This window comes from Ischnura elegans, chromosome 12, assembly GCF_921293095.1.
Source record: "Ischnura elegans chromosome 12, ioIscEleg1.1, whole genome shotgun sequence".
Classification (NCBI taxonomy): Eukaryota; Metazoa; Arthropoda; class Insecta; order Odonata; family Coenagrionidae; genus Ischnura; species Ischnura elegans.
Window position 1 is genome coordinate 29,248,724 of NC_060257.1, and position 27,919 is coordinate 29,276,642.

A 27,919-nucleotide genomic window follows, 5' to 3' on the forward strand; every position below is an offset into this window, starting at 1 on the left:
AACAATATCGTAAGAACTTTCACATTTCAAAGAAGTATTTTTAAATTTTTTCCTACCAGTTACAATATTTATATTTTCTTATTGTCTCGTTGGTTGCAACTCTGGATGGAATAAACCAAACTGTTCCCCTTCTGTACCTGCAAATAAAGTTCATGAATCCAATAGGTCGTAAGAATTGGGGCAAAATTCATTTCAATATAATCACCGTCCATACTTGAGTTGAATGGTTGCGAAGAAACCTCATGTTGACGCTGTGAAATAAATATTCTGAATCAATTTTCACGAAATTTTAGGGAATAGAACTATTTTAGTGTAATTTCTCATTGCTAAAATTCCAATCTTTCACAATTTAAGTGTATGCGACTTCATGAGGTCCCATAGCTATCTATTGTACTACTGATAATTTACATACCTCTAGTTCTGCTACCCTTTTTAATGTAATTACCGGTCGGTGCATGCATCCACCACGTCTCCTTAGCATTAGAAGCGCGAACGTTTTACCATTCCTAAAAGCTCTGACAAGGGTAATTTTATCCGGCAACATGCCTCCCTTGTTTTTGCTTAAAAATTATAAATTCAAGAATTTTTTGCTTAATAATTTCAACCAAGAGCATTTTGTATCCAACCTGAATATATTACAATTTCAAATAATTTTTATGAATATTTTCATAACTGGCATTAGCCACATAATCTGGGACGCCCGAAGGTATCACGAATCGTGCGATGTACGATTATAGATATATTTTTAGCTAAAGAACTGAGGTAACATTGAACAGAATATATATGTATTTCATTTAGCTGGCATCTAGCTATCTTAGAGAATTTTATGTTCGTATGAATTTTATATTCATCGCCGTGCATTTTTGCTCATGCCACGAGTCACACTTTTCATTATAGGTACATAATTAATGGTCCTGGTCTAAATGATAGCACTTGTCAATTTTAGGTATATCAGAGAATATTTGGTTAATTAAACGGCCAAAAAAAAGCTTATATTTGGCTGGTGATCGTATGACAAAAATTCCTTAAAGCTCACAAAAACTATTTTACCTTTCAGGGGTAAAGTATGACCATTTGAAACATTCAAAATGGCCGCTTTGGCGTTTCTATAGCTAAAGTATGTACAGGCCGTCCACGGTATCTTAACCTTCACTGAAGGTCAGTGACAGCATATTTTGATTGCATTATTGTCTCTCGGTGTTTACCCAGCGTGTTCGCATGATGAATTACTCTCAGGCCAAATACGAATGGAGGTTACGTCAGTTAATTTCATGCTACGTTGTGGAATTTTATACTCCTCACGTGGGAGTTCATTAACCGTTCGTTTTGATTCATAAAAGTTGGCACAGCTTCGTTGTTTTGCTTGAAGTTGTGTTTATTTTTTTCGGGGAGACTGTGTTGATGTGAGTTTGTCATCGAAGTGAGAGCTTATTTTTTTAATACCTTTTGTCGGTCTCATGAAAGTTTCGCTGTGATCTCACGAGTAAAATAATCAATTAAGCGGTCGTCTTTTTCGTGCGAGAAATTTTTTTTTTCACTTTGGATACTCAAATAGTAGCAAATTTAGGGAGTATTTGACGAATACCTTTCCAAAAGAGAATAATAATCACGGAAAGGTATATGCTGTTAGTAATTTTAAGAATTAAATGATTACCTGATCCTCTTGAAACTCGAATTTCCCCATTTAACGAATTTATAGTGCACCTTAAGTATTTCGCCCACATAAACCGCAGGTTATGGTCGGTCTGGGAAGATTTGAGGGTTGCGGTATGTGTAGGATACATTTCAATTGTGTACTCTCTAGAACTCTAGGATGTGATGTCCATTAAAAAGGCCTATTTTTTTGCCTCTATTTACTGTTTTTTCTGTTAGTATATGAATTAGGTTTACTTTTGGGATACTAGGGCTACCTGCCACGAAGCACGTAGGCACTCCTGTCTCCCAAAAATCATTGCCATGGCCGTTAGCCATCAGCTGCTTTTAGATGTTTCTAAATTCCGTCTTGGAAAACGGAAAATATTCTCTTGGTCTTTTTAGCAATATAAAGACGTATCTTTGGTACCACGTTGTGGAATCAGTTTACTTAAGAACTAGGTTTATGATTTATTAAATGTAGTATACCGCTAATTTTCTTAACGAAGTACAGGTAAATGTTAGGTTGTCACTCCTAGTAATTATAATTCGATCGCTGGGAATGATATTGATTGCCAGAAGTAAAATTGCGGATAGCTGTCATATTTTTTAATCCTGATTCTTGTGCAGTGACGCACATTCTATTAGTTTTTTGCCCGCCGTTTTTGTGTATTATAGCTATACTTGCTTTACTTTTTCTACTTTAAGCTAATCAATGCTAGTTTACCCCATTGAAAATTTCAAGTTTTAAAATGTACTCCGGTGGAAATAAATCATGGTAATCCCAGTTGTTTTGAATGTTACTTGGTATAGGATTGTGACAAGGCAATATTTTGAATGGTTCACGGCAATGCCTTTAATTGCGCATCAAGGTGGAGTTTCCTTTACAAGGTTGGTCCGAGATTCGAAATACATTTTCAAGGAAGTGCCAAAAATCTGCTCTTCTAATTATATTTCATCGACTGAAGGCCAGAAGATAGGCTTGCTCGATATATTTCTGCAAGCTACATTTGAATATTCTGACTCGCGAAATTATGGAGATACTTAAAAATAGATGTTATTGAAACCATAAGTCTTATCCTCTTACACGAGAACTCAATTTAATGAAAAAAATAATAATAATAATTAACAAAATAAAAAAGCTATCATAGTAGTGAGTCCATCAGACTCATCACATGATCTCAGATTTGCCCATTTCAATCTTGGTCCGGTGCGCAAGATCGCAAGGTTTTTTTTTGTGTTGGCATGCAATAAAATGTTTACTTACGCTAGCATGTTAATGTAATTTTGTCTGAAATGTGGTATAATTTTCTTTTTGATAGTAAATTTTGTGAAAAATGAAAAATGATGCGCACGTTTCCGGTTTACTGTTATCTTTTTTATGAAATGAATTCAATACATGACGTGTACCAAGTAAATTACATGAAATATTATCGTAAATTATCTCAATTATCTTGAAAAAGTGTTAAATAAAAACATGAGGAATTACCTACGTTTTGTATAGTATAATTTTTCTTTTCATCCTACATGTCTCTTCCTTTAATAGCAAAACCTGTTTAATAGCGTTGGATAAGTTTTTTTTTAGGTCGCCCAGTTTGCCCAGATTCGTTCATTACTCAGAGTTAATATAAGTAAGTGCGCTCATTAGATCTTGCGCACTGGACCAAGATTGAAATGGGCAAATTTGAGATCATGTGGTGAGTCTGATAGACTCATTACTATTATAGTATTTTTTATTTTGTTTATTTTTAATATTAATTTTTTTCATTAAATTGAGTTCTCGTGTAAGAGGATAAGTCTCAGGATTTTAGTAACATCTATTTTTAAGTATTTTATATTCAATTTATTCCATTTTCAATAGTAATGCGTAGGGTGGGGTTTCAATGCTGGCCTCGGCTTTTAATTTTTTTCATTAAATTGAGTTCTCGTGTAAGAGGATAAGTCTCAGGATTTTAGTAACATCTATTTTTAAGTATTTTATATTCAATTTATTCCATTTTCACGCAGCCATTGTGCGCAATCTCGTCTAGATATTTCCTCTGAGTGCGTTCCCTCTTTGAGCTCAGTAATGACTGGAAGGTACGAGTCGTTTATTTACCTCGATGCTGCCACGCGTCGTCAAGGTGCGCGCTTCCACGCTCTCCGTCGGCCGCCACGCGTGACCTCACGTTGACGTAGGTCACGTCCGACAGAAGAGTGCTGGAAGCGTTGGTGTTTTTTTTAATCCCTCCAACTCCTCCTCCTCTTTTCCTCTCCTACGTCCTTCGACTACCAGCCGCGAATAAACCTCGGTAGAGAGATAGGGAGGAAGTCGCCAAAAGCTTTCCAATCGCGACGAAGGACGAGGAAGTTTTCCTTAGAGCCATGTCGTTAATAAGCGAACCGTTATAAGTGAACGAATCGTTCATGGTCAAGAACCGAAGGAATTAATTCATAGTTAATAATATCATTACTCCTTAAAAAATTGAACTCATAAATATCATACATACGCAGTGGCGTAACCTGGGGTGGGGGTTGCCTGGGGGGTCCGGACCCCCGCCCCCCGGAATAGGAGAACACAATTCTTTTTCTTCATGAAAGAAAATAAAATATTGAAAAAAACATTTATTATTTTATCTATTACCAACATCCCCGAAAACAGCACATAACGGCCTTTTACAAAGAGGATTTCCAACATTAACGTAGTACAACACAAACATCCATGCCCTGGATAGGGATCACCTACCTCGGTGGGATTCGAACCCACGGCCTACGGTTTGGCAGGCGAGGACGTTACCCCACCGCCACTGAGGCCGGCAAAGATGATTACCAAATGAATATACAACAGATTTCTTTGATAAATGAAGTTTTTTCGATTATGAAAAGTGTTAAAATTAGTTTAAAACCTTCTACTTATTACCCTGTTTTTAAAAAATTCCCCCCCCCCCCCCTGGTTTTGTACCCCCTCCACGAACGAAATTCCTGGCTACCCCACTGTACATACGAAACCAATTTTGGACCATTAGGTGACCCCAAAGGATATTTATTGGAGGGATCATCTTCAGAAATATTATCGTCTTACTGATCATATCGTTACATAACAAATAATGTCTTCCAGGTGGACTTTTGTTGCATAAGTGATATACTGCAATAAAGATACACTTAAGAAAAAGAATGGAATTGAAATCAAATTAATTAAATTAAAAATCGAACATGGTTTTGAAATACTTCTATCAGATATCCCCTATAATTCCACGAGGTCCTACGCTGAACCTTGGTTAGCCTATACGAAAATCTGGCCCTGGTGTAGAACGCATGTGAACTTACGCTTGTGAAGAACGATTTGAAAAGCCGAATTATTATTATTATTGTGAACTAATACTAGAGAACTGATTCATTGCAATAAATCAAATGTTATGAAGCGGATCATCAAAGTGACCCAAAATTGGCAACTTTAGCTCTTATTAGCCACTCATTATGAACCAAAACTGGAAAACCTAATCATTATAATGATCAAATCTTATGAACCGGATCACTGAAGTGAGCCGATATTCCCACCTCTCGTTCTTACTGCCCAACAAGACGAGCCCACCCACTCCCCCAGCAAAGTCGTGCCGGGCCCCCAGGAATGCTCGCGCCTGATTGGTCGTTGCGCAAGCGACACCGCCGCCCCGCCCACAACTCTCTCGATATTTCGCGCCGTCATCGTAGAGGGAGAAGCAGTTATCCCCGCCAGGAAATTACATACATACGTGCATGTACTGTAGCGCACGAGGCAGTTGCATTCATGGGACTCGATCCAAACACTTTGTACATATATATGAGTGTATATTTGACTGCCCCAGAATGTGTAAGACGACGCGTCACTCCCACTGGACCAGTTTTTTTTCCCCTACGAATTAATCACTTGCTCACCATTTCTGATTAATTTTTTTATCATTTTCTGCAAGCGAATGATATTTCGCGGATACGAAAACTATTCTAATGGATTGCAAATGATTGTTATGGAATTAAAAGAGCATTATTGAAGCATAATATATCATCAGTAAAATCATCTCCGGCACTAACTAGGGAATAAAATATAGTTTATTGCTATTCAGGAGGGTTTTTTATGTGAAATTTACTTTTCCTTAAAGACAAAATAATTGTAGAAAAATGTAGGTTCTTATAAAAAATATTGCTAGACCTTATGCATAAATACTTAATCCATTCGTTTTCATTTTTATCAACAAATAGATATAGAAGTGGTGCTGTGCTTATAGTGGGTAAACTGTGTCAAATAATCTTAATGAAACTCCGCGAGTCGTTAACTTCCCTATGGCGCAATTATTTTGCGATTTATAATGTCTAAAGGCGGTGAATTAACACTCAAAATTGGTACTTACTGTAATTGCTTCCATTTCCAAGTAGGCCCACGTATTGTAGCTGGGCCCATTTAAATGACCGTTCGTGCTACTGCATAAATTCTAAATTTGCTCGTTAAATAACAATTTTTTAATACTTGTTTTCTAAAGATAGGGTAGAATGCCCTTTAAAAATTGTTAGTCATCAATACATCAGGTAGTGGATGTATTCGTATTCATGTAGCATTGGATAATTGCCCGAACGGCATAGATATACGGGCGTACAGAAAGAGTTACACCAGTTACACCGACTTTAAACGAATTTGCTTGGGAGCCGCTAGAGATTCGGAGGCTGCGCGCTAGGCCTAGATTGCTTGAGCAATTGAGAGTAGATACCTTTCTTAGCGCAAGGTGATTATGATGTCAGAACCCCACTATATTTCCTGTCCGACGGAAACGTTGCATTAAGAGGGATATTTTGCCGAACGGATAGGTATGGAAAATAGTAGTTCCCCGCACGATAAAGGGCTATAATAAATGCTTGTCATTATTTCGCTTGAGCATCTCCTTTTTATTTGTAAACGGCTGGTGTCCCGTTACACGCCTATTTTGTCGCATTGCTGGATATTATATAGATTTAATGAGATATGCCCTCCAGACAGTGGCGGATTCATATGCGGGCGTGGGCCCCTCTCTTCTGGGGCCGCCCGCATTGCCTAAAATGCTGAACCACAATAGTAACTTTTTTATATCATTAGATGGCATTTGCTTGTACGTGTGTGTAATCATTTAAAATTAAACTTTCTTTATCTTTGCATGTGACCTGATATTTTTTTTATTACGATAAAAGTAAAGGCAGCTCAATACACCTTTTCTGTTCCGCCCCCTCTTGAGTTTTTTCTGTATCCGCCACTGCCTCTAGACTTCACGAGATGCGATAACTAAAAAACCTTGGAGCAAACGCGAAATGGTCGGCATGAGTTACTTCGTGGGAGATCTGATCTTGACGTCATTCCCCCCGTATTTGATGGTGAAAAAATAGTTATTGCGCCTCGGAGTCGATTTGGAACTCAGCCCAAGGCTCCCCCAACTTATGTGTGTGTACACTTATCTTTTCAGCGAACCTCTAGAAGTGCTCGGAGTTCGTTTTTCGCCCACTGCTGCCGCGAACGCGGTTAATGCCGACCAAAAGAGATCAAGGTGGCGTTTCATTTGGCTTCTTCGCGCCCTCTGCGAGATGCTCGATCGTTCGTTACGGATTTTTGGCGCGCCCGAAGTGACCTGCATTCAAGCGAACCGTTTGGGGGCGCGTGTAAAAATATAAGTGTACCCAGGTGGAGCCACCTCCACTATAGTGAGGTGAAGATGTCGTCAAATAGGGCCTATACTGGAAAGTTTGTGGGGGTAGTTTTGATTCCTTTCTTATCCATGTTTTTTTGGGTTATGAATTCGAATCTGAGGTTTGTTTACGAAATGTCTAGATGCAGAATTGCGAAAAATGGCGACAAAGAACAAAAATGTTATTTTTTTATAACTTAGTCTGTTTCGTTGATGGAATCTTGTAATTGATTTTTAGCTCACTTCCCTTTGTCGGATCCCCTTAAAATTGTGTACACGTGCTTTCTTTTGATAAAATTACAATATTCAGTAATCAAACATGAAATTTTGCTCCATTTTCCCCTAATTAATTAACTGAATGCCATATGGAAAAAATACTTTTAGATTTCTTTTATAGATGGGGGTTAGTTTCTTAAAGAACTTTTGGCGCTGAAAGTTGTCGTAGGAAACAAGTCCCTTTCATTTCGAAATTTTGTTTTTAAATTTTAATTTATTTATTATTCATCTTGTTTTGCCAATATCGATGAAAAGGAAAAAAAACATGACAAACAGTCCATGAGTAAATAATCCTTCAAATGAAAGAATTTTTTCGCTCAAAAGTACCAACTGGAAACAAAAACAATAGCTAAACAGGGAAGTAGAATGGTCACACATCTCAATTTTCTTCCGCCACTACGACGTGGTTGAAGTGAATGTTTTTTTTCCATGCCTCGTAATTGTATTAATGTACTACACTCGTCGAAATTTGCAGGTTAAATGAAATTCGTTTCACAAATAACATAATTTGCAAATCTCAATTACTTTGTACGACAATTGTGGAGTAAGTAATTGAGTAATTATTACGTTCCACTAAAGCGACGCTAACTTGGTTGATCATTCTGATCAAATACTTGAACTGTAATCCTTTTATTACATCGTTGTCTTGGTCTTAAAAAAAATTACTTCATCTCATCATCCTATCCATATTCCTCACGACCGCTCTGCTCTCCGCCTGCCCTCCTTTCCGAATGATTTTCCCCTTGTTTATACGAGCTCTCGCGAATTTTATGTTTCCCCGAAACTCATGTGGTCACGCGACCAGAGACATGTTTATCTTCCTACATTCACCAGGTCAACAGCGAGGCTTACGTCCGGAGCCCAAATAGATTCATCCATCGGGGACAACTTGACTCTTCACCTGTTAGTTTCTTTCAACTTAGACGGCAGCTGGGGACATTTAGTAACATTCTCGACGCCCTCTTTTAATTAACCTAGTTTTAATCACCTTGATATATATAGATAATATTATTTATGGCCACTACAGTGGTGTAACTATGTGGGGAATGATAGATGCCCTCCAAAGCCTCATAGAAATAAAAAAAATATTCAAAACCATTGTCTAGCTTTGACGTATAATAACTCAATCTGCTTAAATTTAATATTGAATGATGATGTAAAATGTATTTCCTGGCATGTCATTTTTTTTTTATTTTCCCCAACTCCCCAAGGGGGAGGGGGAAGTCTCCACCCCAGGCCATCTCATTCCCCCCAAAGCATATTCCTAGTTACGCCACTGGGCCACCATATGTATGTATTATATTTATGGTGGCCAAGATGCCCATATAAACATTCATAGATGGATACAAAGATAGATGTCTATCTCTTGAGTATTGGTCCAAAATGTGAAGTCAATTTATTCTCTGATGTTTTTTCCCCAATATTGCCTACTTCAAAACAAATGGTGAAAATCTAACTAGCAATTTAGTTATTTTAAATTTCTTACTCGTTAAATATAAAATTCCAAATTCTGCTGTTATTTGATTAATTTTTTGTTTCAGAAAAGAGAAAAAATTCGATACCCTTCAATATTGCTAATTGTAATTTTGTTTTTAAGTAATTACCCCAGAAGATGAATCAATTAATTTTTCTAAACGTCAGCAGCGGAGTGAATTGACTTCTCCTTTTGGAGCAAAACTATAGAGAAAGGCTAGATGTATCCGGTATAGATAGAATAACCAATCAAGACGTAATTTATTCTAGTCGACAGATATGCTCTATTCTATATTCAGGATTCAAAACGTAAAAATGTAAGTCACCCACTTGAGTGAAAATCGTCGGGTGGAATGAATCAATTAATGTTTTACAATGTATGGATGAACATTTCCACCGTTTTTGCTTTGATCAACGTGAAGACAATAATTATCTCATGGTTAAGTTGTATCAATTTCTCCTTCGCTTGTTCTTATATGTATGTATTACCGCTTTTATGTTTCTGACGAGCATATGTTGGCATGTTTAATTAATACGTGCTTCGTAATTATTAAACTTTGTTCTATATGATTTTTCACAACAGAATTTACAGGTATTAAATCTATTGGTAAGCCTCATTACAACAACTTTATTGGTGAATGCTAGGACAAATAACGCCACCTAGCAACAGGGGCGCAGCTAAGAATTTAGGCTGGAGGGGGTTTTAGGCACAGCTAATACATAGGGGTGTGGGGTATTGCCTACCCTCGAGGGTAAGCTGGAGTTGCGGGGGCTTTTTAGAAAAATTTTAAGAATAAATGTTCAAAATGGCGAGTTTTACGGCCTTCTGAGGGATATTTGATCAATCCTAACACTATTCTATAAGTAGTACTGATACAAATAAGTAAAATGGATTAAACTTAAAAATTGTAGGGGTTTTATCCTCCAAAACCCCCCCTCGCTGCGCCACTGCCTAGCAAAATTTTCGAGCGGCGTAATATCATCATCACTGGTCAACAATCCTAGGATTGGTTTGACGCAGCTCTCCACTCAGTTCTCCTATCAGCTAATCTTTTCACACCTACGTATTTCTTCTCTTTCACATCTCTCTTTACTTGTTCCATATATTTTGTTCGGGGTCTTCCTTTTCCATTCTTGCCTTCCACTTGTCCTTCGACGATTGTCTTCATCGGGCCATCATGTCTCAAGATGTGGCCTATAAGGTTGTTCCGTCTTCTTATTAAGGTTTTCATGAGGCTGCTCTTCTCTCCTACCCTTCTTAGGACTTCCTCGTTACTAACTCAGTCGATCCATTTGATTTTCATCATTCTTCTGTAGCACCACATTTCAAAGGCCTCTATCCTTGCTTTCTCCGCTGCGGTCATTGTCCATGCCTCACTTCCGTATAGGAGCATACTCCAGATGTAGGTTCATTCGAAGATTATCTTGTTGAGTGGTAGACAGGACTACATTTGCGTCATAAAATTTGCGAGTTGTATTGCAAAATGAAAACGTACATGATCTTGGGCATAGTTACAAATTGAGCCGCTTGAGTCAAGTATTTTTCCTGTAGATCCCCTTTCCCCTCCTTCATTGACCCATAAAATGTTTACAGTGCGGTCGCAATAGACCATTCCTGTCACAGTGCCAACTCGGAAGTTCGAGGAGGCAAAGTTTAGAACTGCTTGGAAAAACTATTGTTTCTAAGAACTTGTTCGCCTCGACTCTCACTAACAAGGAGTGTATATATTATTCGGAATCTAATAAACGTTCTCCCTGTCTGCGAAAGTTGAAGGCTTTTCTGAAACGCAAATGAGGATAGAAAAGTAACTCAGTAGCCTTCGCGTTTTATCTCTTCGCAGTTCTGCTGTCTTCTTTACCTTGGCCTGGAAAAGGATGAAAAATTATGCGCGATCCAGATGGGGCGGTATGGTGTGATTTGGAATAAAAATAAGGTTTTATTCTTGGCTCCTGTAATGCTTCGAATACTTCCGCATTCAATCTTATTTCAAGATTATTTTTTATCGTAAATGGCATGCTTTTTAGAGTTCCTTATCATCAAAATTTGTCCTTTGTATTGTTACACGAAAATCGTTCCGTTTAAAGAATTCCTTGAATATTTTTTGCTGAGTTTATTCATACCTTAATCGTTGGTGAAGTAAAAAGATATTCCTTGGTATGACTGCCAATATTTTCCGATAAGTGAGGCCTAAATAAAAAACTAGTTTTTTAGGTTCCTGATTCTTTTCACACATTTCTAATGATTTTCTGAATTGTTTGATAAATGTAGTGGCCATTTTTAAAGTTTTTCTTTTTTTGAAACTCGTATACATATTTATGTGGGCATGTTAACGTGAGTGAAATTGATTTAATGACTAGACTCATCACATTTTACGAGGTTGTGTAACTATTAGGTCACATAAAAGTTTCGATATATTGCTGAGGTTCACTGCGCTATTGGGGCACTATTTAAATGCTCAATGTGTTATTACTTATGGCTGATAGTGTTTTGTGGCTTAGCTTATAACATCTGATTAAAGTTTTCATCGTAAAATCTTTACCCATACTAAAAAATTAGTATGGGTAAAGATTTTACCAAAAGACATAAGGGCCGACTGATTACCATCGCATTAATGTGTCCGTCATATTCTCGAAATAAAAAATAACTGCGTTCAGAAACCGGCGTTGGTCCTGGCCTGTAAAGGAATCGAGGGTAAGCTTTAATTACTATCGATTCTATTTAGCGCATCGATTCTAACGGCTTCAGAGGAGATACTTATGAAGTGGAAAGCTTTTTAGCTTAAGGTCACTTGAAAATCGTGGAATTCGATTCCCAGAAAATCAGTTCCGTATTGATTGTCGTATAACCGTGCCCGCGCCCAAAAATTTCTGAATGTGAAATTCTACCCACTGCGGTGTGAACCAACTCCGAACTAGTTCGTATTCTTTGAAATAATGTCCACAATTACTTTTAGTATGCGTATTTATGCATGCTTCACAACAGTGGCGTACCTAGGAATGTGCTTTGGGGGGGATGAGGGGTCTAGGGGGCGACTACCCCCAAGCAATCGGGGTTCGAGGAAATTTTTGAAAAATGAAATTCCTGGATATGCATTTTACATCATTTTGGTACTTAAAATTTGGCTTTAAGTAGATGCAGTTATTATATATCAAAACTAGGAAATAGTTTTGTAATTTTTTTTTCTCTGAGGCCTTTGGGGGGGGGGGGGATCTATCCCCCTCATACAACCATAGTTACTCCACTGCTTCATAAACAGATTCGAATGACAAATAATCGTAAACACGAACCACAGCGTCTACTCAAATTTAAAAATGGATTTGCCGCCAAAATGATGAAAGAACGATCGTCTTTGCGTTGATTTACCTACTTAAATATTTTATGAGCTGTTTCATTTTGAGAGCATGAAGGCGATACACTCGTAGCAATCCACAGATACCGCGATCGCTCAGTTGATGGCGGAATAAATGACCCTTTCACGCGATCATTTTCCGTTTAAAAATTTAATCGTTTTTGGATACTGATGGCGTTATTGACCGTTCGGTAGCGGATACAGAAAAAACTCGTGAGAAGTGATATCTTGAGCTACCTCTTCTTTTTTCGTAAGTACAATTAATTAAGTCACATGCAAAGTTTAACAAAGTTTTATTTGAACTGATAATACGCATATACAAGACAGTGCCATCTTAGCAGGGATGCCGACTTACAAAAAATATTGGGGGGCCCAAACCGGGGATCTTGCCCCGGGAAATTTTATAAGTTGTGAGTTTTAAGTTTTTTAAGCATTTTTGAAGGGTCATATGATCAACATTAGAACCCTGATAACACGAATCTCGATATCTGGACACTCCGGGGAAAATCGACAAGCCTCACACTCAAACCCATAACGAACTTTTGAGGGGGCTCGGGCCCCATGGAGTTGGCGCCACTGCATCTTAGTATAAAAAAGTTACTATCGTGGTTCTGCAATGTTAGGCAATGCGAGCGGCCCCGCAAGGGGGAGCGCGCGCCCCCCGAGTCCCCCATATGTATCAGCCACTGTGACCGTGGCGGTGCGAATGGTGCGAACGCATCAATTAGATGAGCCGACGAAATCCCCTCGCCAGAAGCTTGAGGTTTGGAAATGTCGGGGTGCTTATGGCTTACGCAACCGATGGGCGTCATCGCAGGCCGTTGCATCGGGAGGAAGAAAAAAAAAATTAATAACACCAACAAAGCGATGCACGTGTCACTTTCCTCTCTAAAGTACGCCCTGCCATCTGGCGGTTATTGACCCGAAACTTCTGAGGAGCGCTCGTCTGCATAGCAGGGGACGGGAAAATATCCGCGCCGGAACGTTTTCGTGGGCATTGGACTCCCCCAGGTGCTTCTAGACACCGTTGCGGACATCCACACTTTCGCTTTCACCCCTCGTGTTGTGAAAACTGCGCAGTGACCTCAATATGCGTTAGATTCGCATTGGCGATCGGTAATACCGACGGAATTACCTACTTGACCTTAGATAAAGCTCTCATCTAGGACACTGGCAAGATTTACTCGTTTGTATTTTTTTGTCTTTAATTTGAAATTATTCTACCGATTTAATTAAGTTTGTCTTTCGGAAGTATTCTGGCAGTCTCCCCTTCCATCATGGCCTTCCCTCTTCCATTAAGTCCAATTCCATAGGTTCCAATGGTAAGGCCCACTCCCTTTCATTCAGTGGCGCCGCACAGTGGTTCAAAATCGAAAAAAGGTGGTCGAAATTATTACCGCTTTTATTCGTAGTCACTGTTGTATTATGAAGAAGCCATTTATAAGAATTTTGTCCGCTGAATACGAATTTGAAGTTGTTTCTGTTGTATCTTTGATATTATTGTTTTTAAATGGCCTATTATTTAAACAATTAAATGTTAAAAATAGATAATGAATTCAATTTTTCATTCAAGGTGTAGATTGATACGCATCAAAAAAATCGAGGTATTTTTTCAGATCTGTGACTGTTATTTGTTAAATTTAATATTATTTATAAATTATATAAACAATTAAAGTTACCGTTTTTAAAGCAACGGTAAAATGTATACGTGTATACTTTTTATCTGTTCAGCCTAAGTTAAATTTTTTATGCATAATCTACGATGCTTTCATTTTTTAAATGAATTTGCTTAACAATTCAAAATATAATACAATATGGTCAATACCCTCAAGGTGTGGATGAAATTCGCATCAGTGACCTTCAAGTTGTTTGGTGAGGTAAGTACAAGGATTGAAAGCAAACATTTAGGCATTCTAACTTTTTCTCTCAATATTTTTTTCCAGTTCAATTATATTACTCAATATTGTGACTAAGGCTATGGGATATCACATAAATAAGGATATATATGTTCGTCCCTTTTATCCCTTCCATCGATCACGTAGTTCGACTAATTTCCGATTGAACTCAATATTACTCAAAGCGAAAAATCCACGAAGGATATCTCAAAATAACTCGCACACACTCAAATTTTGTCCTCACTCTTGAATCTTTGACTGTAGCAAATGCGTTGTTAACGGCTTAGGCGTGACTTTAAATGCCCGTGGTCCTTCTCTCAGCGAATGCGATGCACCGTCGGAGTCCTCTGAGTCCATGCGTCGAGCGTGCGCGGGCGAGACATATCTGCCTGCTTTCTTTCTGTGCTTCTTAATTGCCTTTGCTGTATGCTCGTATTTTGCGAATATTTTTCCAGCTGCGCTGATGCCAGGATGTCTGAGCAGCGTCTGACGGACGCTCATGAAAGATATTCTTCCACTCACGCCCCGATTTATGTACTTTCTTGGCGATTGTGAGTTCTGTGTGAGTGACGCTGAATACTTTTCTCTGTGTATCATTATCATCTGCTTTTCTGGCTCATCGTTTCCTTTCTCTTTCATCGCGGCAATGATAGAGAAGGCATGGACCGTCCAGGCATTGCCACTCATTGGTTTTCGGAACCTCGAAGACCTGCCAGGATCTGATATCTTATTTACGACGTTTGACTCTTAGGGTTAGGGTTTTTTTCACGCCTACGTTCCTTTGGTGGTTTTATTTTTTTCGGCCTTGGGTCCCTTCCGTATCTGAATTCCTCCTTAGTTGACCATTCATATTGGTAGATGGTATGCGGCGACATTGAGGGTAGTCAGAGAGAAAAATATTCCTAGCACACTTTAAACACTTAAGCTTCCACTTTAGCAAACGTAAAGGACAAAGATGAGATCAGGTAAACCTCGTTGAAGAGCAATAAAACTGCGGCCGGGCGCTACCCTTTTTTTTTGCCATAATAATCATTTTCGGCGGCTTCCAGTGAATTAGCGTACAATGAAATACATTTGAAGAGTCCGCTTTCCCAACGGGTGACGACGAAAGGGTATTCTGCATATTGTGAAAGTTAAAAATCCATAAATTCTTGAAACATATGTTGCACAGGCCATAAGTTCGATTATATTCGTCACTATTGCTGTTCTAAATATTATTTCTGATGAATGTCGAGCCTCACTAAATATCATACGCTGGGGCTACTATAAATCCCTAAACGCACTAAAGGAATTAAAAATCTGTTATAAATAGATCCCGTATTGCAAACCAAGTAGCACTATAACATGAAAGAAACCTGGCACCTTTCCTCGGAAAACTTTTCGTGCTAGCAATACCGCCACCGGGCGGCGCGCCGCCCGGTCGGCCTGGCGGCTGTCGCCGCAGCGCTTTGCACCGTTCAACATAAAACCATCTTGAGGCCAAAGTAGCAAATAGTAGCAAGATTTTTCTTTTGATATAGAATCTATAGACTATATACTTTTAATTCGCGTCAAAATTTCCGGGGGGCTCAGAGGTGCCCAAAACGATTTTGCTATTTATATTTAAAAATTGAAGTAAAAATAGCATAAAGTTTAAACATTTTTATTTCCAACTATAAAACTATGGAAATAAAAGAAATCACCAGTGGTTGTACATGAAGGTACCAATTTATGCTCTGTATTTTTTTTAAGTTCATAAATTGTCTAAAACCTTTTTTTTATGAAGGTGAACTTCTCTAAAAATGAGTGATTTTACGCGTCAGGCGTTTTTATCCCGGATGACTCATGTTTGACCATTTATACAAACTACAATGAGCCACAAAATAGTCGTAGTACTAGCCAGTATCATGGATTATATAGTGTAGAATACGAATAGTACCTTCAAAAATTCCTCCAAAAAAGTTGAAAAAATGACTTTCGACCAGCTTTTTCCGATTTTGAACCACTGTGCGCCGACTCCAAGGGGCCTGAGGGGGCTCGAGACCCCTCAAAATTCGTTATGGGTGTGAGGAATATATGTGTCAGGCTTTCCGATTTTCCCCGGAGTGTCCAGATATCGAGATTCGAGTTATTAAGGTTCTAATGTTGATACTATGACGTCTAAAATGCTTAAAAAACTTAAAACTCAAAACTTATAAAATTTCCCGGGGCAAGATCCTCGGTTTGGGCCCCCCCAATATTGTTAGTCGGCATCCCTGATTTCATTCTATCTAAAAATCCTATTCTCTTCCTTCCTCTCCCTCGTTTACACAACATTCTGCCTTCTAACACTGCTTTTAAGGCCTACTCCCTTTCATTCTACCTAAAAATCCTATTCATTCCTCTTCTTCTTTTACCCAATATTCTACCCTCTAAAACCGCTTTCAACATCCCCTCCCTGCTCAGTACTCGCTCATCGTACTCGTATTCCATTTAGATGCTGCCTCTCCTTATCCACCTTGTCCAGCACTTCGTATAGCTCGTATATAGTCGTAGCTGGTCGTATCAAATTGTTTATCTATAATTGTATGAAGCAGGTTAATGAGCATTATAGTAACAACGCAAGGTGTGTAATACGACAATGGTTAAGGATTTACTAGTCAAAATAATAATAAAAATACCGATATTTTAGGTTACCTTGGAGATTTCTCTTTACATTGTTTAGTGACGGAGAAGTTTTAATATCTTGGGGAAATTTTTCATGTGTCACAACATGTCTATATCTGTCACTGATTTTTGTCACGCTGTGGAATGGATACACATTTAAGTGATTGTGAAAGGCTGGAAACGTGTATAATTATTGTGTATTTATTTTATTTATTTTTCAATTTTACCCCAAAATTTGTGATTTCCTCTAATTATTTTCTCAATTGTGTAACCTCTTCTTTACATTCCCCTGCGGGCGGCCCGCTCATAGAATCATATCACATGAATGACTACTGTGAGTCTTCATGGTACAGAGTGTATCATTTGCATTTTTGAGGGGGAATGTTTAAATATATTTTGGGGAGTGGGTACTAAAATAAAACAAATAAACTTATTCTCGGTGAAACGATCAGGAACCACAATGAGAATTACTCGTTTTTAAGTGATATATATGCGAGGAGTAATCAAGAAAACGAAAAACTGATTGCTTATCAGCCCTGAATATAGAAGTAGGGTCGGTTGCGTAACTGTTCTGATTCAAGGGTGTATTGGGGAATTGAGTCATCTGTTTTATGGGTGTCAGGGTCCGAGCATGAGTAGAGTGGACAATCATATGTAATTTTTAATTTAGCACTATGTATTCATTGTCATCAGCATCTTCGTCAGCCATGGATGAAAGTTGTGGAGAGCGTGAAATAATCATTCCTATAAAACTACTACCCTAGTTTACTAACCAATACAATTAAACGTAGGGTAGAGAACGTGGCGAACCGAAAGGAATCATGCCTAGAAGAAATTTTGACGTTTAAAATTATCCTTGGTATTTATTCCAGCGGTTCGTGTTGCTATTGATTAATAAATAAACTGTATTTTCTCATAATTTATTGAGGAAAAAAAAGAACAAGCTCCACGCTGATAAGCTAAATGATCGATTACGGATTAATCTTCTGATGCCGGCGCCTACGGGTTGTTTTTATTCATCTTCTCTTCTTGCCGGATATCTCAGTCAGCTCAAGATTACCATCTTTTGGTTATCGCCTACGAACCGGTGAGAACCTACCAGAAATTAGGCTAATTTTTTTATATAGGTTGTTAAGTATTGAAAAAAATTGTGCTTCAGTGGTATTATTGCTTAATGCTACGAAAGTAATTCTTTATGTAAAGTGAACATCCAGCAATTTTACGTGAATAACAGTTCTTGAAAGAAGAATGCGAGCAATAGTTATATAGCGAGTCCGAATAAAAGTACGATTTCTATACTCACGCAAAGAGACATGTTCATATTCGAAAGTGTATTACGATCGCGGAATGCCGTATACCTCATTCCATAATGCGTACGTGATTGATGAATCGAGTGGCTAAGATTACAGTGCTAATAGCTTTCGCGTCGTCGAATTTCAAAATGACTTAAAACTGTAAGGAAACGTAACGTGCTTTTATGACACAGTGATTAATTTTCCCTCAGAATACTTGACAAAAATTGACTTGAAAATTCTTGCGCTCGAACATTTTTTATAGCGAAGAGGTGATTCAGCCTCGTAAAGTGTGGTGAATATCCTCATAAAATCAATTAAGTGCGAGTTCACACCCGCCCGTAATTCGCTGTACTGGTGTTATAAAAAGCACTCATACCGTTACACCTTTTTTACATCATAACCACCACCGTGAGAGAATGGGTGTATTTGTATAATCGATTTTTCCCTTGTACGCTGAATGTAAAATAATTTTAACAAGTTTTTGCGGAAGTATTCGGGCATAATATCGGTAGAAGTAAAAAGCATACGTTAATGGTGTCAATTCTAAACAAAATTAACAAAAGCTATGCGATTTTTTAAGGTTGTTCTCACCGCTGGCTGATATCACGGCTTGAAAAACTTCTACAGTTGGCGCCGATTTATACAGTATGCGAAAGGAAATATTTAATATATGAATTCTAAAAAAAAAAAAAAACATTTATGTAGGATTCAAAGGAATGTGCTTCAGGTTGAATTATTTTATTTAGATGAATCAAATACCTAAGAAAATTGAAATTTGAGAATTAATTTAATTCTGTAGGTAAATGGCGGACATAACAGGAGCCTAGTGTGAGTGATGATACAAAAGTTACTTCACTCGGTACGTTACAGTTTTCCTGGGTCTGTTCGGAGTTTTTTTCAACCCCTAGTGACCCACCTTCAAAATACTTCTTTATGAGTTTTTTTTGTTTTTTTTTTACTACAGCGACTACAGCTAATTGTCCGACACCTCTCGAAAATGAAATAAATTGGTGCGTTACGTTGATAGGCCTAACAAAAATCGAATTTACGGATGAGATAAAAAAGCAAGTTTTGCAATCGGAGTGAAAAATTCGTTGGATGGAAAAGAAGAAATGAGAATAAATCGGTATGAATATTAATTCATGATTGGCTTTTTTTGGGTGACTGTGAGATGTAATTGACGTATCTGCCGATTCAGTTACCTGCCGAATGACGCATGATGATGATGTGAGCTTTTAAAACGTGAACGAATGCAGTAAGAAAATACTAACAATATTATAAAAAGGAAAATTTCGTTGGATAGATATGCTTTAAAACATTTTAGTGATAGACAAGAAAAATAGACGTCGAAATCCTCTGTAAAAGACCAGAATATAAGTACACTCATCTTGTAAAATGGGAAAGTAAACCACGAAGAACTAGGCATGAAAAACCTAGTGACAGATGCTTACAGACATTTTTCTCGGTAAAGAATAGAAATACTGCTGTGGCCAGCAAATCTTAAAAAGTACACTACGAACACAAACACTTTCCGAAATATCGGTGATAATGTGAAAAACAAGCCTTATTTTGGTCAGTTGGGACTATCTGCTTTGGAGCACGTAGACACTAGATTTTCGGAATTCCCTGTCGACGTTCGACACGAACTACTCTCCTGTGATTATAGATTCCTCCAAATAATCGGAAAAATAACGTGTTTAAGCTGTGCGGATATATTTATCCTGGCCTTGAGCAGATTTTCCGTTAGCACCGAATAGCGGATTTATTTTTCTTGTGTGATTTCAAATTTGGAGACCAGTCTTTGATCGGATTACAATCCTTCTCATTATTACGCAAATAACAATATTGATATTGTAGGTGTTTGTAATACGTGATAAAGGAGAAAACAAAACACAGGGAAGTTTTTACTTTCAATACTTTTTTTTACGACAGTGGTAAGTAGTTCTCAAAATCTATCGTATCGGGAGATGAATGCTTCGAATGATCTTGTTCAGTGGCGCCGACTCCATGGGGCCTGAGGGGGCCCGAGCCCCCTCAAAAATTCGTTATGGGTGTGAGGAAAAAATGTGTAAGGCACGTCAATTTTCCCCGGAGTGTCCAGATATCGAGATTCGAATTATCGGGGTTCTAATGTTGATCATATGAGTCTTCTAAAATGCTTTAAAAAACTTAAAACTCACTACTTACAAAATTTCCCGGAGCAAGATCCCCGGTTTGGGCTCCCCCCCAATATTTTTTGTAAGTCGGCATCCTTGATCTTTTTCCTGGAACCATTATATGATAGCGTAGTTTAAAATGAGTAATAAGTTTTAAACAAACTCGTAGAGCGGGAGGGAGTATTGCGTCCTAATAAGTTCAACAGATTCAGGCTTCAATTGGTGGAAGTTAGACGTATTTAGATAAATAAAAGATCGTAGCAATTTCCTACAAGAATTTTTAATGTTTAGTTTTTCAATGGTTCTTCCCCACGTGTCGCCATTTTACAGTTATGACTAAAGTCATCCTTCCAACGTGGGTTCCCCACATCCCGTAGTTGTATCTTTTCCCATTGTCTCTACTCTGTACGCCCGTTCCCACCCCCCTCCTCAAAGATGTCAAATCCTCCCCTAACCCCCCTCCTTTCTCAAGGGTATAAAAGGGATTTTCAAATGTTTTGAAGTGTCTTGTACGAGAAGATGGCTCAGTAAGCCGAAACGCGTTGTACGCATTAAAAATTCTTGTGGGAAAGTGCTACGATCTTTTATTTATTTAAATATTGCGTCCTCTTAATAGTATTAGTTATTCACCAGGAGAATACTACTGCGTGTTCATCTATTGTCGCATTCATATCGATTGGTTCTAGTGAAAGGTTGAATGACCGCGAGAATCCCTTTTTTGGATAGCAATGACCCCGTCCGCGCGTCATAGTTCTAGTAGGCGGCGAGACGGGGGTCCGTCGATCGATGCCAGGGCGGGGGCGAAGGGAGAGATTTTTTGTCTCGGCATGCGGCCGGTCGGGCAACAGGTGACGGCCTTAGTGCGACGGGAGGTCGCGCGAAGGTCGAGTGCACTGATAATAGGGAGGTCGCCCCCAAGTGATATGGGGCGTGAGCGATGACGAACGGCGGTTCAAAGCTCAGATGAGCGCTTTTTTATTTATGCCGGGTAAGTAAACAAAGATGCGGTCGACAATCGGTGACGGAGGAAAATAATGTGTTCCCGTCGTAGACATGCTCGAAAACGGATCCAGGATTTTTTTCTGGGGGGAAAGGGTAAGGAGGAAGCAAGGGTGTGACCGGCAAACGGTTTTCTTATTTTTGATATTAAAAACAACTTGCACGTATCTTGCGACAATAACTGTACGAAATGTACTCTTAATTTTAATATAAAATTTATGAATATAAATATTGATTACTATTATTATATTATTCTACCGATTAAGGTAGGTTTCCATGGAGTACTAAAGAAGTAATGTGGGAGCTTCCCTTTCCTTCCAGCAGTGCCCTCTTCAATTCACTGTTAGGCCTAATCCCTTTCAATCTATCTAAAAATCCTATTCTTTTCCGTCCCCTCCCTCGTTTCCCTAACATTCTACCCTCTAACACCTTTTTCAACATCCCCTCCCCGCTAAGCACTAACTCCATCCATACCTTCTGTCTCCTCCTTGATATATAATAAGTTGAATAATATGAATAATATGAGTGAAAATAATATGAAATATTGATAAGTTTCATATCATCATCATCATCATCATCATTGGTCAACAATCCTAGGATTGGTTTGACGCAGCTCTCCACTCAGTTCTCCTATCAGCTAATCTTTTCACACCTACGTATTTCTTCTCTTTCACATCTCTCTTTACTTGTTCCATATATTTTGTTCGGAGTCTTCCTTTTCCATTCTTGCCTTCCACTTGTCCTTCGACGATTGTCTTCATCAGGCCATCATGTCTCAAGATGTGGCCTATAAGGATGTTCCGTCTTCTTATTAAGGTTTTCATGAGGCTTCTCTTCTCTCCTACCCTTCTTAGGACTTCCTCGTTACTAACTCGGTCGATCCATTTGATTTTCATCATTCTTCTGTAGCACCACATTTCAAAGGCCTCTATCCTTGCTTTCTCCGCTGCGGTCATTGTCCATGCCTCACTTCCGTACAGGAGCATACTCCAGATGTATACAATAACGAAATTTTTCAAGCCCCTTTCCCACATGGGCGATGTTTTTTTTCGAGTGCTGACAAGCGAATGACCGATGACCTGGAAATCTGTCTTCTTGACTTGAGCAGCTCAAGCTTTAATGATTGAGGCTCCGCAAAACGAAAATGATGATAACGGACCGTATTCAAATTCTTGCCTATTTTTTAAGCGTCTGAGGGGGTCACTTTCCCCCGTCCCCCTCCCTAAATCCGCCGATCGACATGGAAAAAATTTGACAATATCGACTCGACCTTCTCGATCAGTCTTTTTGATGAGGAATTTCTCGCGTTAAAGTTATGGTCCTATCATGAAATTTTCAGGGAATATAGAGTACACCGAAACACGAAAAAGACAGAAGGTATGGATGGAGCCGACTTATGGATTTAATCACTGTGTGAAGAGAAAAACTCGAAAAAAAAAGCAAACAAAATTGTCTTTGCTCAAGGTGCGGAGGAATCTGTAACGCCGTACTCTAATTTAAATTCTGAATCATTATTTTCTAGCAAGTTTCGGCAGGTTGCGATCGAATCTCGCAAAATCATTCGCGAATATTGTTTGAATGTGGGAAATTTTTAGTGTTACCCAATGTTACCCAAGTTTCGTCGAAAATTCAATCACCATTTCTTAAAATAATGCCAAATATACCCTATATTAAATCTCTGCATTAGCGAATTTCGCTTCAGGAAAACCTCTTGTAACAAAGTAACATGAATTTACGTTGACGAAGGCGCGATATTTGAAAATCGTGGGGTAGTTAGCCTACAACTATCTGAAATACTATTAAGTTATTATTCGTCGCTAATGGCGTAAGTGTGGCTCGACGTAAGGATTAAATCACTGAGATAGATAATCTCTAAGATCGAGAGTGGTTTTTCTTTGGAATATGTACCTTTTTAACCCCGGATGAAATGGATGGAACATTGGTCGGCCTTCGGTCACGGAGGGTAGAATGTCAACGTGTTCTGAATGTTTTATCCATTTTATATCGTTGAATAAGTGCACAGACATGCTGCTGTGTACCAAAACGTTTATTATGAATGCGGCTTCACATCACGTTAATCAAAAGATGACTTCATCGACTGAGGGCAATCATCCCTTCAGCGAGTTTCCACGGAACTAGCGACTTCTTGTTTTGCTTGCACTTAGCGTACCTACTGTAAGAAAAAAGAGAATTTCATTATCAATTCTTAAAGATTGGGAGTGGTTTTCGGCGCTATACGGTGGAAATTCTTAATATTCATTAGGAGAAATTGCTCAATTTTCTACTTAAATTATTGGCATTCATTTATTTATTTACTTATCGCTCCAGTAAATTTCGTGGCAAATTTTTACAAAACTAGCGAATAAATTTTTACAAAAAAAAAAACTTTCAAGTTAATAATTCCAACTTGTTTTCTCGACAGCGAGATAGCATTAGTACATCAAACTATCACGTCTTTTTTGCTCATTTTTTCCATTGATTATTATTTTTATTTATTGTCTTTATTATTATGTGTTATTTATTTCATTTAATCTGGCATCTCTAATTTACATAAGCACAGTAGCCATAAAATGGTGAAAAACTCATTCTGTTTGATAAGTAATTAAATTATACTGTTGGACATAACTTTACCTCTTGTTCATTTAGCTTTTTTACTCCTATGGTAATGTCCGCTATGTAAATATTTTCTCATTTTGGAATATTTTTTATGTGCTGTTTTTTATTGAGCTTGATGTGGTAAAATGTTCAATTATATCTTTTTTTAATTTCAGGAAGGAATGCCTCCGAAAGGAGATCATTTGTTTTCCTGAGAAAGGAACTTCCAGTGAGGTTGGCCAACATAATGAAGGAAATTCATCTTCTCCCGGAAAACTTACTGCGGATGCCTTCAGTCGCCCTGGTGAACGATTGGTACATGCAGAGTTTCAGTGAGATTCTTCAGTTTGAGAAAGGGAACAGTGAAGAGGACAAAACCTTGGAGAGGTATGTTGGCACCTATTGGGATGATAGCTTGGGTAAATATTTTTGTGTGTTTAATCTCCTCCACTATCATCGATAGATATCATCGATCATCAACTCTTCCATTGCTACATATTTACATTTAGATAAGGCCATTGGAGTGTTATGAGAGTTGCTGAGGATTTTTTTTAGTAATTGCCTTATCGGTTTGGTAGGACTGTAGGTGGGGAAATACCACAAGGTAATAATGCTTATAGCACAGTAATTACACATTTTAAGAAATCTTGGTTTAATAAACACCTTTATATTTGATCTAATCAAATGTTGTAGGTGAAATTTGGTGCATCAGCTCTTTAAAGAATCATAAATTCCTATGAAAAGTGTAATTATTTATTTTAAGATATAATCGATCAAAAAAATGGTAATAGAAAACTTTATTTTCAACTTTGAATATGGAGATTATAGCATTGTTGGTTTCCTAGTGGCTTGAATGAAGCCTTCTCCATTATCAGTTGTCCACCACATAGATGGCAATATTAATAAGTAACTATGTAAAAAATCTATTTTATTTCCTCCAAGCATCTTCAGGTGAAGTATTAGAGTTGAAGATGCTTAGAGAACCTGGTGGAACTCTTGTTCTATTGCAGGGATGAACGCTTTGGGAACTAAAAAGATTGGGAGGTGTTCCTCGAATAGAGATCCAATTTATCTGATTGAATATAGAATTTTTGGTGGAATATTGAATTGTTAGAGCTTGGATTGCATTCTCCTCAGATTTAATGCAATGATGATTTTTTATGACCTCATTTTAAAACAAATAATATTTATAAGTTGATTCACAGTAACTTAGTTTACAGCATTAATAATAATAATAATAAATGCTAGTTTTTAGCTCAGGGAGAGTTTCAGTGAAGTGAAGTTGGATGCTATTGATTGGTAAACCATGAAGGGAAAGTTTGGTAGTGATTACCTAGGTTTAAGGCTATCAGAACATGTTTTGGAAATGCAGTTTCTTCCTAGACCTAAATGGAAAGTTGATGGGCAAACAGTGATTTTACTTGAAAGGATGATAAGGGCAAAGGAGAAGTCCTCGTAAGTTATGTGGGGTCTGATGATATATCGACTTTATATAGTTGCATTATCATGTGATTAGTTATCTTAGAATATCCTCTCCTTACCTATCATCTTCAGTGTAACCCGAATTTTTTGTACTCAGGCATGCAAAGATTATGGTAATAAAAACCATCTTAAGCATTTAAGTACTAGGCTCTCAACAAATTTTAGAGGGAAAAATATACCAATATAAGTGTACAAATAGTATCTTTCTGTATCAATCCCTGGCATATTTTACATGCACAAAGGGAAAGAGCTGGCAATATATTAAAAAATATATTAAATTTGACTCAAGTTGTGCTATGCAGTGGCATAATCAGGTAGCAATGGACTATGCTATTTCATATTTAAATTAACCCTAAGTAGTTTCACTCATTAAATCTTTTTAATAGATCTGAGTGAATTGATGCTTCATCATTCCATTGAAATATTTTATTAGAAATCAACAAACAAATCCTCAATCTTGTCAGCAATGATTTGTTACTTTCCATTATTAGTGGTGCAGAGATACAATAAGTTTTGGCTTAAAAATATGATTGGTTATGATTAGGCTCTTCTGAAAAGTGATTGCAACTCTTTTGCATTGCACAGATTCTGTGAAATGCTGGTGAAGATTAGGAACCGGCACTCCAACGTGGTACAGACGATGGCTCAAGGAGTCCTAGAGCTCAAGGAGTCCCACGAAGTTGACCAACAGACTGAGAACAGCATCCAGTATTTCCTGGATAGGTTCTACATGTCACGCATCAGCATTCGTATGCTCATCAACCAACACAGTGAGTGGTGGTCAAGCAAAAGGGCCACTTCGAGAATATGAGGGTAGGGTCTGATGCTTTCCAATACGTAGAGATCTGGGCAAGAGCCTGAAAAAAGTGTCCAAAAAAGGGTACATTTTACGCTAAAGCTGTGCGCTTTTATGTTTCAAATGATTAATCGGGAATTTCCTATTTTTTATTTTGGTGTAAAATGCTGAGGATCTTTAAAACTATCGGAGCACTAAGTGGAGTAATGATTACACAATTGTAGATCCATTATGAGATTACTCCTTTGATGTTTGCCCTCCATTCAGAAGGAAATTCATGTTGAAATATTGATTTTGCCATTTTTTCTTGAGGGTAATTGCAAGAGGTACTAAAAATAAATGTTATCAATTTTTTCCATGAGTGTGTTACATAATTTACGGCAAGGTTACCTGAAGCTATAAAAATTTGAGTGAAAAAATGTATTGATTTTAAGTGAAGACAGTGTGCTACTATTTGTGGATGTCTCAGTGAAGAACCAATTTGCTGTTGAAAGATAAAGGGGAGTAGGAATCGTAATTAGCTATTACTTTCCATTTAATGCTAATGGAATATGTAATTTAGGGTACCAATTCCTTTTGCTCTGGTGAATACAATTTCAAATCAATTTGGATTCCAATTCAGCTAAATTAATTGTCTTTTAGAAGAGATTGGTGATTTGAGTAGGCACTTTTTTGTCTAAAATAAACAGATGGACACAAGTTAAAGACTCATGAATCAGGCAATATTTAATTTACTTTTTGGGATTCACATTATGTGTACTAATGGAGAAAATCCTAATTTCCTTGTTCAAGCCTTTTTTTCTTCAATTATGCTCTCTTTTGTAAGGTAGCTGAATTAAACATGCATGGATTAATTTTTCTAAATTTCAGCCTTGAAAGTGACGATTTTCATGTGATTGTTTGCATTGAGCATCGTCAAAGCTCCTTATTTGTCCATATTTTTCTTGATATTTCATGTGCTAGACTGAAGTTGATTGAATCATAATTTTTTTAGCTTAAAGTCATATGTTTATTTTTGATAATTTCAATCTTTAATGCTCTCTCATTCACAATTCATTTGATTACTATGATTTGTATTGGCATTCATACTTTATTCAAGATATTGAAATTCTCAGTCTTGTATTTTCATTTTTTTGAGTGCTAATTGCATTCATTCCTGTTTTAAAGTGATATCAAATAGAGGTTGACCTTTTCTGTAAATAATGCGTGTGCTAGCACCTTATGAATTTCAGTTTTTTTTCAACTGGATGACTTAAGAAAATTGTTACCTCATAGTGTCTCTTCTTTTGTTAAAATTTAGCCCTACTGTTTGGCTCAGAACTGAATGGACACAACAGGCATATCGGCTGTATAGATCCCCACTGTGACTTGAGCTCCGTAGTGCGTGATGCATACGAGAACGCTCGATTTCTCTGTGACCAATACTACCTCGCCTCTCCTGAGCTTAGACTGAAAGAGCACAATGGTAAGTCATTTAATGAAATTCAATACTTTGACTTTGGTTCATAATTATGAAAAATATCAGTAAAAATCTTTAGTACAAATTTGTAGGGCTACTTCAAAATGTTGAGGTACACGACAAGCTCATTTGTAATCAAAATTGACCACTTCATGCCGTCAGTTTAAAATATATTTCAATATATCATTTCAAAGGTGAATCATCATGAACATGTTCCATGACACCA

At 37.7% G+C, this 27,919-nt stretch overlaps 1 protein-coding gene across 2 annotated transcripts in view; it reads left to right on the plus strand.

The window, feature by feature from the left end:
• LOC124169816 (pyruvate dehydrogenase (acetyl-transferring) kinase, mitochondrial) overlaps window positions 1-27,919 on the plus strand; it is a 105,034-nt gene that overhangs the window by 62,040 nt on the left and 15,075 nt on the right. For both annotated transcript variants that reach the window (XM_046548590.1, XM_046548591.1), the window contains exons 2-4: window positions 24,133-24,343; window positions 26,024-26,208; window positions 27,535-27,699. In XM_046548590.1, the coding sequence (XP_046404546.1) occupies window positions 24,133-24,343; window positions 26,024-26,208; window positions 27,535-27,699 (561 nt within the window). The remainder of the gene's footprint in view (window positions 1-24,132; window positions 24,344-26,023; window positions 26,209-27,534; window positions 27,700-27,919) is intronic.